Source organism: Symsagittifera roscoffensis, chromosome 6 (assembly GCF_963678635.1).
Source record: "Symsagittifera roscoffensis chromosome 6, txSymRosc1.1, whole genome shotgun sequence".
In the NCBI taxonomy this organism is placed as follows: Eukaryota; Metazoa; Xenacoelomorpha; order Acoela; family Convolutidae; genus Symsagittifera; species Symsagittifera roscoffensis.
Genome location: NC_087067.1, coordinates 54,075,083 through 54,088,543, shown reverse-complemented (window position 1 = coordinate 54,088,543; position 13,461 = coordinate 54,075,083). Strand labels below are relative to the sequence as shown.

Sequence of the window (13,461 nt, the reverse complement as noted above, 5' to 3'; positions counted from 1 at the left end):
TCTACTACTATAAAAAAAACTCCGTTTGCATTTGCTACTTTTAAACACAAAAGGAACGGCCTTCTACTATTTCCCTGCACTTTTGGTGCACCAAGAGAATTATGACAGAATGCTTAAAACTCAAACCAACTCTTAATCATGAAAAATGTAACGTGGCCGGGAACTTAAGCTGAAATATATAATGATGCTCCGGTTCTTCTGTAATTCTTGACGTTTCGCGGGCGGAAAAAAATTACACCGTAAAAAATATATAATTTGGGCCCGAAACCTATCAAGCCGAGAAAAATAAGAGGAAAAATTGAGCTATTATTTCTACAAGATTTTTGTAAAGCATTTGTGCGATCCAGTGAGCATTCAAATTATGCTTCCCTCGAAACGACCTACGCGAAACAATAAAGAAATACGAAGTCAAAGTAAGTAAAACAACAAATTGCAGGAGTAAAGCAAAGCACTAAAAGCAACTACAATAAAAAATTCTTACAGCAAAAAAACTATTCTAAGATGTGGCAGCTCGGCCGAAAACAACATTATCAGACAAATAATAGGCCGACAATTTTAATTGAAACAGAATATTTCCCATTCGAAAAAAAAAACAGCTCCTGGTTAAATTTCAACCCAGTACCTTTGCCGTCCCAGGTGTATTCGTTACCTCCATGCTAAGTGTGCCGAAATCGCTAAGAAACTTGAATTCATTATGAATCAACGTACCACCAGAAGATGAGTCCTGTTTAACAAAGTTGATAACGGGAAAAGTCTAGTACACGGTTGCAATACTCTTGCTAATTGGAAGGGTAAAAAAAATAGCAACCAAAATTTTACGTATGAGACGTACATCTACAAGAAGAAGACATGATAATCATCGCGCCTATTTGAACAAAATTCGCACAGAAGCTTCAATAGATCAAATTCTATTGATCAGCAATTGCCAATTCCTCTTCAAACTGGAAAAAAAACGTAAGTTAAAACAAAATACACAGCAGACGGTTATAATTGCGCAATTATTTCATTAATTCATTCGTCCATAAACTTATACAAATCTAAATTCATCAACGATTCACATTAAGGCACATTCAAGGCTTAAGAATAAGGGGAGTTCAATGTTTTATTGAAGCACTTTCAATCGCAGCCGTCTTGATTAAATCAAACTTTTCATTAAAAAGTCAGATAATATTTATAAGTAATAGCAATAAGGGTCCACAAAACACTAAGTTATAGAATCATGAAACTATGTTCGTTTAATGTAAAAACATCAACATTGTCCATGGGTGGCTTCGCTGTAATTGTATCTCTTCAGTGATTCGTCGTTTTCCTGTATCGAACATGCTAATAGCTTATCAGAAAGGCTTTGGACCCGATCATTAGAGGTGTGGCCATCCGTGGAACTTCTCTGATTCAAATTCACCAGGTTGATTGCACTTTGCATCTGTTTCTGTGGAGTTCTCCACTTGCTACACTTTGAAGTGGGCTTGGGGGTTGTGTCTTTCTGCTTCGGCTCCAGCAGCCAGCTGTATCCGTACTTCTCAAGAAACTCATTGAACTCCGGCTGACAATAATCACGCAACAGAGTCTCCACTATCGTCGCACAATTCTTTGCATCGTCTAATCCGCAGTGCTGTCTTCCCTCGAATTTGAGGCCTAGAGCCTCCAACATGGCAGCAATATCAGGCAGTTTGGGATAGTACTTGAGTTTGTAGTAGTTAGTAAACGTCTTTCGTATATTAATCCAGCGTGAAGCCCAGAAGGGCACGCAGATCTGATCTAGCATGCACTGTTGTACGAGAAATCTGGCAATATCCCACGGTCCATCAGTTACTACTGCAAAATGCACTCCTGGTTCGAACAATCCTTGATTACTCATCCACTCGTGCGCTTTTTCAAACACTGTGACAAAGCTGTCAGCCTGCTCTACTTGCTCTTGAGTGATCCCGGTCAATTTCATACAAAACTCGTCTAACACAGGATTGAGTTTAGGTCTAACGAACTGATGAAAAACGTCAACAGTCTTCCTTTCCGCACAGTCAAACAAAATGATAGGAAATTCAATAATTTCGTGCACAAAGCCTGGTGGGTTTTCTTCCATGCAGGTTGCTTCAAAGTCAATAAAAATTAGGTAATCTAGAGGTCGCAGACGCCCGGGAGAACGTTTGTTGAGCCCTGCTATTTCCTGTTTCTTGTCTCGGACATAACTTTTGAGGCGCTTCTGTTTCACTCCAAAACATCCACTGCAGCTGAGGCTAAAAGCTTTAAGAGCGTCTTCCAATTGTTCAGAATCAAGTCTGTTGATTTCTCCATTCAAAACTGCAAGCTCATGAAAAATGGGATTGCTAAAATCTGCTTTTTGCTTTTCTTCAACAAAATCAGCAAGGACCATCTTTTATATCTGAAAACGCAAGCAAACTATTTAATTCAGCTCTAAGATTAAGAATAGCACTGCCTGATACTAATTAATGAAAAGCTGAAATTGCTGCCCACTTCTTAATAAGATTAATAGCAGCCAAAAGTGGCTTAAGTGTTTCTTCCGCTCGCCTACTAATTTTACCCGTTTCTCTAGCCTCAGCACTAGAAGCGGAAGATACGTGAAGTTCTGTGAAATTTTTGTGTTGGGGCACGAGGATTGATTAAATAATGATGCATTAGCACTTTGGTTTGATGCAGCAAAAAGTGAAGAAGCTCGGGAAAACGGAAACCAAAAAAATTGGAGGAGCCCCTTTTTGATAACGAGATGTTAATAACGAGAAGAAACACTTAGGCAACTTTTAGCCTTAGACCAAGCAAAGCGACTCTGACCTACATATACCAGAAATACTTCAAAAAAATGTACAGTGAAGTCAACAAATGTACATGGAATCTCTTGTACAGATGTGGAAACTGCAATGTTTACAACAAACTGAGATAAAACATGGACTGTAAAAGGGGTGAAATTCCCTAGAGCTTATGCTCTGAAGCCTATTCTACTACTACTACTACTACTGCTACTACTATGTCTAAAATGAATTTGAAACTATGCCTACTGATGTGAGAGGTTCAATGTTTCCAGGGAAAACTCAGATCGCAATGTTGAATGTCATACCGTTGTAACATTCGTCTACTGCAGTCACACATGAGGCTTAAGAAAAATAGGCCCTATAACTATTGGCTCAAGAGTCAGGGACACTATCTCTTGTGTTTTTCCACCTCAAATCGGTCGGAGCCAATTCGGTTCGCTTGTGACACGAGACTACGACCGGTTACTGCTTAAGGCTACTTGTAACATTCGCCGGGAAGATACATATCGACGGATAACAAAACTAAGTCTTAAGACGACTGGCTAGCGTCTAAACAGAGCTTTGCATGTTTTTCACCGTCTCTACCAAGCCAGTACTTTTCAGTGGTCTTTCTTACATCGGGTCGACAAAAACGTTACTGCTCTCCGGCTTCGACCAGAACGCTCAAATTAACTGAATTACATGCAGAAATAGTGAGCTCATGGCTGGGTCTCAGTATCCCCAGACCACGAGGTCACTCCTAAAAACAGGGCTACTACTTATTATATTACTATTGTTTTTGTTCAGTAGATAACAACCATCATCTCCATCGAAGATGGATCAACCCTTTCCCCCCAACTCCTAGCTTCTCATCCTTATCAAAATGAATCCAGTTGTTAATTAAATTCAATTCAGGACATGACAAGAAGCTAAAAGTTTATATAAAAGGCTAAAAGTTCCAGTCCCGAAACCCTTCCGGATTCTTGAATCCAGTGAATCAAGCTCCTTAAGTTCAATTTCACGCCAATCAGGAAGGCTGGTTCTCACCCTTCACCGTTGTTGGCAACGGCCTTGCAACTATTGTAGCAGCACAATAGTTGCAACTTGGAACGTTCTCTCCTATTGTAGTTCGTTGTCGTTTTTCTTTAATCTCGATTTTCGTTCTGTTCGCAATCACAGATAAAGTTGTTCTATTTTTCTTAGTTCTTTTTCTAAAATGGCCGCTTCTGACGCTTCTCAGAAATATTACGTCATCACTTCGAAAATTTAAAATTTTAAAATACGGGAATATCCTGACCTTCACCGTTCTGCCAATCATCCGAATAACGTCGTTAATCCTTCGAAATCATCAACTCGGAAGGCCTACTGCTAAAAATTCGAAGTCTGCATAAATTGCATTTTGGCCATTCTGGTCGAATGTCACATACTCCCCGGACAGTCCGGTCAATGTCCTCATTGAATCGCACTATGTTCGTAAAATGGTTACAGTGTCATCGAACAGAATTTACAAAATGCACGAAATTACCTTTATCTACGTCACATCGACTCACTGCAGAATATAAATGGCATCATACTACATCACTATAGCCTTCAAGTTCTCTCATTAATCTGCACTCTGAGGATATGACTTAAGATAAAACATATTTTCTGACTTCCAGTGTCAATGTCCCGATTAAAGCTTTTTCTCCTAGATTTAACAGGTGTTGGCTTGCAGGACAGTCCTGCCAACCAACAAGCTAAAATTATCCTACTATGCTCCTTCCTTTCGGAAATCTTGCTTGTTTATTGTCCTGAATATTAAAACCAAGAAACCTTGTGGTTAGAAAGAACAATGCAACAACCTCCCTCCTCAAGAAGTTACTCAAGTTTTTCATGTCACCACAAAGTGATCAGTCTTCCTAAGTGATTAAAAACAATCATGCAGGCTGGAATATTTAAATATACTCTTCCCTCAAGCCTTTCTAAATAAATAATAAGTGAGTGTCTCTAAAGCCACTTCAACTAAAACCAAAATGCAAATTTATAAATGCAACAATTTCAAAACTCAACAAAATGTTTCAGTTTTCAATTACAACTTGGTTGCTTGGTTTCTCGCTTGAGTTTTTCACACACATAAAACAAATTCTGAGTTTTGACTTTTCTTCATCATTCCTTTGTTCTCTTCTTTTTTCGTCATTTAGAAGTTCTAAAACTTCTACATTCTTCTAATTTCCTTTCTTGCCGCCTCTTGTTTTCTCGACCATTCGTCAATGCTCCATTTCCTCCTCCTGTGACACTAACTCCGCACTTTCGGTTTCCGTGTCTTGTAGCACGTCATTGACTATCCTGACGCTGTTGGAAGCCGTCCTCCAACACTTCTGCTCTTCCACCCTCTGTTTACAGCAAGGTAGGGGATCCACGTTTGATTCTCTGTTTCTACAGAAGCTGTTGTGGAGACACAACGTCACGTTTCTCTCCAAATCTTCTTTCAGCATCTCTGCCTTCTCATTTCCACTACGCTCGCTCGTCCTGGAAATTCTTTTCACAGCGGTGGTCACTGCATTCCGATGGGTCACGAAAGCTCGCTTGAAAGCTCCTGCCCCAATGTCCAGCTGATATTCACTGTATACTCTGTCATGCTTCGACATGTGCTTTTTCGCATACTCGTACAACCATGCAGTCATGTTAGCTCTGAACCATGGCATCAATCGTTTTCTTGCCCATATCTTCTTCACTTCCATTGGAATCTTTAGAACTTTGCACATTGTCTCAAAAAGATCTAAATCTTTTAGACAATCTAATTTCTGCAATTGTTCTCTCGTCGGTGCCTCCTGTCTATTATTTTCTCTCACATGAGCTTCCAGCCATCGTATCGCCATCATAACTCCCACTATCACTATTGTTATGGGCTGTGATGAATCTGGTAAACCCATGGAGAGCAGCTCTCCAGAGTCCCAGATCAACACCAGATTACTACGCTTGGGATACCACCAGGTCTGCAGCAAGCAGTGGCAAGGAAACTCGTCATGTGTCAACATGATGCTCCTCCAATTCCGTTTTCCCGAAGCTTCCAGCAATGGTTCCACTTCCATCATCACTCGGTGGATCTCATCATTCTCATCTACTGCATTGTAATCTGTGACAGTTGATCCTCTCTGTTTCTGTTTTTCAAAGTCACTGAAGTTCCCGCTCACATATCCCATGAACTTCTTTCCCAGTATTGACTCCAACTCCTCTTTGGTTCTCTCTGGGACTGCTGAGAACATCTTACATAGTAACTCGTAAGACTTTTCAGACATTCTCGCCAATCTCACACACTTTGGCACTGAGAAAGCTTGATCCACGACCGTTCTTGTACTCTTCACGTCCACAGCCACGAAATGTACAGGGTATCTGCTCTTGCACATTGGAGCCAACGTTGAACCCACCAAATATCGTGCTCCTGATGGTCTACAATAAGTTTCGCTGTGTCTGATGTTCATCTCTGTTTCGATTGCCTCCCTCCATTTTCCTATATACTTCTGCTCAGTCTGCAGAACTCCTGGGAATACTTCTACGCTGATGGCTGTGACCATCTCATGTTTCTGTTCTAGATTCAATAGTGACTCTAAAGAACCAAACATGCTGTAGAATCCTAGTGCTGTCACTAGATTCACATCGGTTCCTCCATGGCAATCTGCTATCAGTTCCGTTTCCGTTCTTGCTTTCATAACTACATTTCCAAACAACACTGTCAACTGCTTGTGTTGTTTCTCCAGGGTTTTCACACAGTCTAGACTTCCACAAACGTGACCCTCTAGTCCACAGACTTCCGCCAGACAGCTACCAGGTTTGACCCAGTCTTCTGGTCCCCAGCCAGGCAACTCCACTTTATCTTCTCCGTTGCTCTTAGAGGCTGTTATCATCACTTTATATATGATGTTGAGGTCACGCAGGTTACAGTCCGCATTCAGTTCCCTCTGTATGTCTTGTGTCGCCCGTAATATTGAGTCAGCGTTGGGACTAGGACACCATGATGGCTTCATCAATTCCCACACTGCCATCAAGCTCGTTCTCAGTAATTCATCTGAGAATCCCAACCCAAATTCCACTCTCTTGTCGGATTTTGGTACTGAAGGTGCAGTCACCTCTTCTTCCAAGACCAATCCCAATTTGGCCTGTGGATTGTTAACGCTCTTAGTCGTCACAATTCTGGACGTCCAGAAACTTAGTAACACCGCCTGCTCATAATCAAAGAAGCAATCGCGTATGTCTTCTCTCAGTCATCCCTATAATCCCGGACACATAGCTATATGACTTCTTCTTGATCGGTCCACAGTATTCACTGGATTTCGGCAATGCTCCCATAGATTCTTTAGTGAGCCTCAACTCCTTGTTTGAGAATCTCCTGATCTCGTCTATCTTTTTCATGGGTTCCAATTCTTCAGGTTCTTTCATGTTCACCCTCATCGGTTTACTTTGCTGCATATCCAGCATTGCTAGAAAGAACATGGCTTTCGTTCGCTCATCGCCTTCCCTCAACATTTTAACACAAGTGTTTAATGCAGGTACTGAAATCTGCTCTATCAGGAATCGAATGAAACAGAGAGCGTCTCCTGGACACGCTACTGCTGCTCCCTCCTGGACTATCAGATCCCTCAGATTCGTCATAAGGAAAACTTTTTCCTCCTTTGATCTCTTCCTTTCTTCTGAATCATATTCTTCGCGAGTCAGTCCCATCATGCACCAGGCGAGCCTGAGTTCTAATTCTGTCCTTACGTAAAGTACTGCCACGAGAGCATGTATTCTTGGCGTAGTCCTCATTTCTTCTTCGAAATACCTCAATACTACTGCTTTCCATGGAAGGCTCACTAACTGCTCGATCGTCTCCGCCTCCACGTCAGACGACGCCAAAGTTCCATACGCCTTCTGCTTGAGGGTGGTGCCTTGCAACATCATTTCCAGATAACCCTCCATGGCTTTTTCGTCTTCCAGGGCCATTACATACCCTCTAGCCGAGTTCCGGTATTCCAACATCTCCATGTATCCACCGGTGGGTTCATCTATCGACACTGTCTCCGACACTGTTAGTCGGTTGTATTCCACTGGTGTCAGTTGTCCTGCAACACTTCCTTTTCCATGATTCATGGGAGATGGTTTGAAGTCCCTCATTTTACTCTCTCCACATTGACTGAGTATTTCCATTTCTAAAGTTGCTCCAGTCAGAGTGCGGTCACTCCTTTTGGATTTATAACCGGTTGACTTTATCCCTGCCATGAGAATGGGTGGCACCATCGCTATATCAGTTAATATTCTATCTGTGCCGGACAATTGATAATCACCTTGCCCCAAATCCATAACTTCTTCGACTCGCTTCCTTTTCGCTGAGTTACCAGCTTTCATCGATATTTCTGAATCCACTTTCGTCTTTCCAATTCTCCTCGGCATCACTCTGCTGCCTAATTTCATTTTCATCGCATTGATTTTATCAATCACCATTTTTGATCGCATCGTTCCTCTCCTGGTCCTTGACAGGTACACCACCTCTCCTTCATTGTCCTGCGGTGTCATCTTGATGGGAGAATTCGCTTCACTCTCATCAGTGGCTGAGTCGATCAATAACTCACTCAGTCTCCCTTCACACTCATCAAGCTTGTCAAGTACTTCTCTCATCAAGGGTTGATTGAGACCTGTTTTGAGAATGGACTGGGTCCCATAGCTCTGAATCACAGTCCAGACTTCTTCCATGAACGCCACTCTGTCCAGCTTACATCCCGTCCTACTCTCGTGGTCTCGGTGATGTACTTCCCATTCTTCTTCGGGCAGCGTTCCCAAGAAAGGTACTCTGGCTGACGCCTCTATTCTTCTCCTTCGAGGTGATTCCATAAGGATTCTCTGGTCGTTATTTCTTGAATTGCCAGGAGAGCTGCTCTCCGGCAAATTCCGTTTCATTTCCTCAAAGGCTGACGGAGGTTCCAGTGTCGAGATGCCTTCATCCGCTGGCTCAGTCGTTTCCAACGTGTCTGCATTATTCTCAAGATCACTGAAGATATTGAAATCCAGGCTGGATGTTCCTCCTGTCGATGCCCTGTCGTCTTCCCCACCAGCTTGATCTTGTTGCATGGGTTCTTCCGTCTGACGGCTTCCACCCTGTCCGTCATCTCCTTCTGACTTGTCCTTGTTCGAGCTCGATGGTCCTTGTTCGTCATTGTCAGCTTCTTCCTGGAATCTCGGTATGAGCAATGTACCGGCTGATTTATCTTCCTCTTCTCCATGGACCACTTTGATTTCTTCGCAACCGAAGGGTGCTAGGAAGGTTCTCGTCTGCAATATTCCTCCCACTTTCATCTCCTTTTTCACACTGGTCAGGATTAATGAGGCTTCAGGCAATTCTGTCCTGCCTCTCATTCTTATCGGAGTTAAGCCTAGTTCCCTCCATTCCTCATCAAATCTTCCAGGCTTGGGAGTAGCGGCGTTGCTTATTCTCCTTCTCGTCGCTTGATCCGTGTATGCGAATCGTGTGTACTGTAACACGGCGGCATTTCTCCCTACGAAGCATGGATCCATCGTCACCGAGAAATTCCCTACTCTCCTTTCATTGGCTTCGAATGCTCTCAATCTAGGAGTTTGTACTACGGAGACTGCTCCGAGCAGCATCCTTCTTATCAGAGGGAATTCAGGGATTGCTTCCGGTAGCTTCTTGTAATCGCCCCAGTCCTTCGTCTCTTCTCTCACTTTGTGATAGGCTGCTGTGAGACGAGGCACTCTGGTCATTTCACCATTCGTTTTGTCATAGGGCCTCAGATTCCAACGCTTTGGAAACACCTCGATGTGCCCTCTTTCTACTTCTCCCATGCGGTCACAGAAGTGATCGTCAAAATTGATGACTGTCATCTCTGGCTCCGATATTTTCGCAAATAACAGATCTTCACTCATGAGCTCTCGCAATGCGTGCTGCTCACACCAGTTCAGTGTACTACCGTCCACTGCCGATATGAGGTTCAGGTGCAACACCGACCTCCTATATGCTTCCACTTTAACGTCAGGGAACGCAAAGGTGACTGCTGGTCCATAGATCACTGTCACGAACTCCGTGACTCCTCTGATCAGCGCCAAGGGATCGATTCTCATAGCTAAGCTCAAATCTGTTAACAGCGGCATGCCTCCAACATGTCGTCTAACATCTTCCTCTCTTTCAATTGTCTCGTCTTCTCCGGTTCCAAAGCGATTCTGCTGCAAGAGATACTGGATAAGAGTGTGTCTCAGGTCTCTTATTTTGTTCCACGAGTCTGTGGATTTCTTCATATCCAGATTCCTCACTCTCTCTTTCATCTGCTCTGGACAACGTGCCAGTTTCATCAGTCCTCCTAAGTTTCCGTGGGTTATTGCGATCAGTGTCAGAAGTCCATCTAGTCGCAGGTTCTGTATTCCATCCGTAAGCAGTATCGCCGGTCCTTTTACAAAACTCTCCGCTCCGAACGTCACGAACAAGGCTATTAATTCCACTATCGATACTTTCACTACTGCTTGGAGGAATTCCTTTATCAAATAGTGCGAGACTTTCGGGTAAACTTTTGCCAAGAAGGACGCGGTCCATCCGGCTCCCAACCCTTCTAGCATGCTGTCTGTCCTTTCAAATCCCTCCTGTCCCTTCACTTCCTGGGTCCAGAAGGTTTCCAGAGTAATCTGACACATTCTGTTCACGAACTCAGCTGTCTTTTCTCCGGCATTTTCCGCCAGGTTCACCTCCTTCAACAAGTAGGCGTGTATCTTAGTGATCATTACTGGGCCTTGCTGAAAAGCATCTGCACCCAATGCCGCTATTCTCGGATTCAGGTGTAGCCACTGGTTTGCTTCCGGCTTGGTTCTCAGCACCATCGCTTCCAGATGAGCTCTCGTCTCCAGTGAATTCTTTCTTCTCGTGTCTTCACTCGCCACTTCCATTGCTCGGAACCACAAGTCGTTGGACATCGCCGTGATCACTCGATGGTCGTCATCTATTCCTGGTTTCAGTTTGAGTTGCCGACTGAAGTTGGACAGTTCCAACCCCAGCACTTCGTCCAACACCAACATGTGTAGCGCGTGGTCCTTGAACCCTCTCATCGCGTTTGAGATATCTGACCATACTGCAGGCAGTTCAGCCTTAAGTGGCCTCAGGTTCTCCATTTCTATCATGCGATTCGGGGCTGATATGATCACATCATATTTTCCCTCCGAAAGTAAGGCTACCATTGCATACACAAATTTCAGTCCATCCGGGAGATGTGCATATCCCGGAGACAACGCAAATACTACTCTCAACGTCACTTTATTGAATGATCCCTCTTTCGTCGCGTCCACCACTTCACCCATCGACTCCAGGACGTCTTTTATCGCTGGCCATAATGCGTGTTCTGCTGTTGCAGGATCTCTGAGCCTGCTCAGAAAACCTCTACTGTGTAGATGGTCATTGATGCCAGCAAACACAATCGTTATCGGGTTCATTTCTGTCTGCCTTTGTACCCCTATAGCCAATGACACTGATTGCAATAGGTCTAGGTCAACTGCGGCCAGCATTATGACGTCCGGCCAAAACAAAGACTTAGAGGTGTACACGAACTCTGAATTCGCTACTACCATGATTTTGGCCTTTCTCATCTCTGCTTTGTCGTAGGCGGCGAAGATGGTCTCATCTTTCTTTATCGCTGTCAATCCGCCATATCTCTGGGCATCACCATCTTGGTTCACTAGTTTTGGGTACACTCTCTCCTTCACATGACCAGGTGGTGTCGTCAATTGCCTAAATATCTTCACGTGTTGTCCAATCGGCGCTCTCGCCGTCAGGAATCTTCCTGGCCTTTTTTCACGATTCCTCTCATCATGGTTCAATCTCACATCTTGCAACGGTCTTGCATTCACAGGTCCTATTGTGTTGTTGGAGGGCAGTCCCTCCAAGTCGGCAAATCTCAAGGCCGTCGTGGAGCTGAAATTTATGCTAGCGGCTATCAACCAGTCTACGCCGGTTATCGAGTACAATCTGCTGACGGATAGCGTCGCTCCATTCAGCATCCTCCTTGCATCTTCGATGAAGCTCACTCTCTGTAGGTCCAGCTTCATTAGTTCGTCTTTGTATATATGCCAAGGAGACGGTATGGATCGCGACCACATCAATGAGCCTCTGCTCGGTCTCTCCTCTCGACTGGTACTCGTCGTCTCCGATCTAGGGTCCGATCTGGATGTGCCTGCTACTTCCTCGATTGGTTGGTTGACAGGTCCTATCCTTTTCCTAGGATGAATTGTCCTCCTCATCGGTGCTTCTCCCAACCGATCTTGTACGTCTGTTCTTCGACCTGGTTCACCGGAGCTTTGTTGCCGGTAATTTGTGACGGCTGGGACCGTACCCAAGCGTGTTTCCAGGTTAGGAGGCACAAAGGTGGTGATCACCGTATCACTCACCGTTCCCTCTTCCTTCAGCACTCCTGTGTCAAAGAGTTCTGCTTCCAGCTCATCCAACCGTTCTTGGAAGACTCGATTCAACCAAGCTTGTCCTTCGACACTGTCGAAGTGGATGCCATCTATGGTCAGTCTGGCTTGATCCATGGCTCTCAATTCATGTTCATTGTCCATGAGGATCATTCTTCCGGCATTTCGATTTGCTAGGTTTCTCAAGATGTTGTTCCAGCTCATGACTCCCTCGTTGTGCCTTCTTCCTGATGCTGTCAGGCTTCTTGCGTTCATTGGCACCGTGCAAACGGTCAGTACCGCGCAACTGAACTTCTGCCAGAGAGTAGTAAACAAACACACCATCATTGATTCCCACAGTGCTTCCTGCTCATCTGATCCTCTGGAGATATCATTCGTCCCAACTAAGATAATCACATTGGGTATCTTCCCTGGATTCATCAGCTCCACCATGCGATATAATTGGGCAATCGTCGCGCCTCCAAAGGCCATCACCGTGGTGACCCATGAGGTCCTCAAATTCGACAGCACTCTGACTAAGCTGTCTCCCAATATCAGGTGAGATGTCCCGAGTGGTGGTTGCTGCAGGTTCACAGCCGGGCTCCAGGTAGCTCGATTGAAGCAGGCCCTTGGATCTGTCTCCGGAACTCCCGTGAAATTATACTTCAATTGATTATTCTTCTGCACGTCTATTACACGAGACACTTTCTTCGCTGGCATCTTCCTTACTTTCCTCTCTGGGATTCTCGAGTTCCCCATGAGTGGTGTCACGTTACTCATCCCTTGTCTGATTACTGTCTGGGAGAGTTGTACTCTGCCCGTATCGTCAATCGTTCCATAGGGTGCAGTCACCCCGGAACCTGGTGCATTCTTGTTAGCGACCAATCGTCCAGCTGTCTCTATCAGTTTTCTCACTGTCTGTTCTACGACGGGATCACCCAAAGTGTCACTAGGATCCGGGATTGTTACTCGGTTCGTCTCTGCTGGAAGCCGTGTCTCCGTTGTTTGACTCATTTCTCGAGGTGTCAAGAGCTCCATCGGGGACTGCCCACGAGGAATATCCCTTGCAGGTATCACTTTCTCAATGGACGTCGTCAACGCCGCCTGTTCCGATCGCTCTTTGTATTCCTGCCTTAAGCGTTCGATCTCTTGACCCTGCTTTTTGTTGCAGTCTTCAAACAACTTTCTCCACATGTCCCGGTCTTCCTCCATCGCCAGCATGGTCTTCGTCATATCGTCTAACTCCTTCTTCGTACTTCTCAGCTGATCGTTCATCTCGTCCAGATCTTGTATGGTTTGGTTCGTCTGAACCTTCTGT

At 44.5% G+C, this 13,461-nt stretch overlaps 1 protein-coding gene across 1 annotated transcript; it reads right to left on the bottom strand.

Annotated features, from left to right (window-relative positions):
- Positions 1-970: 970 nt before the first annotated feature.
- LOC134847733 (3'-5' exoribonuclease 1-like) lies at positions 971-2,376 on the bottom strand. The gene has a single exon (XM_063864927.1). The coding sequence runs from the start codon at positions 2,369-2,371 to the stop codon at positions 1,250-1,252; it is 1,122 nt and encodes a 373-aa protein (XP_063720997.1). The 5' UTR covers positions 2,372-2,376; the 3' UTR covers positions 971-1,249.
- Between the last annotated feature and the right edge of the window lie 11,085 nt (positions 2,377-13,461).

Bases quoted from the DNA above. Each gene is read 5' to 3' on its own strand.
- LOC134847733 (XM_063864927.1), bottom strand. From the start codon at position 2,371: ATGGTCCTTGCTGATTTTGTTGAAGAAAAGCAAAAAGCAGATTTTAGC.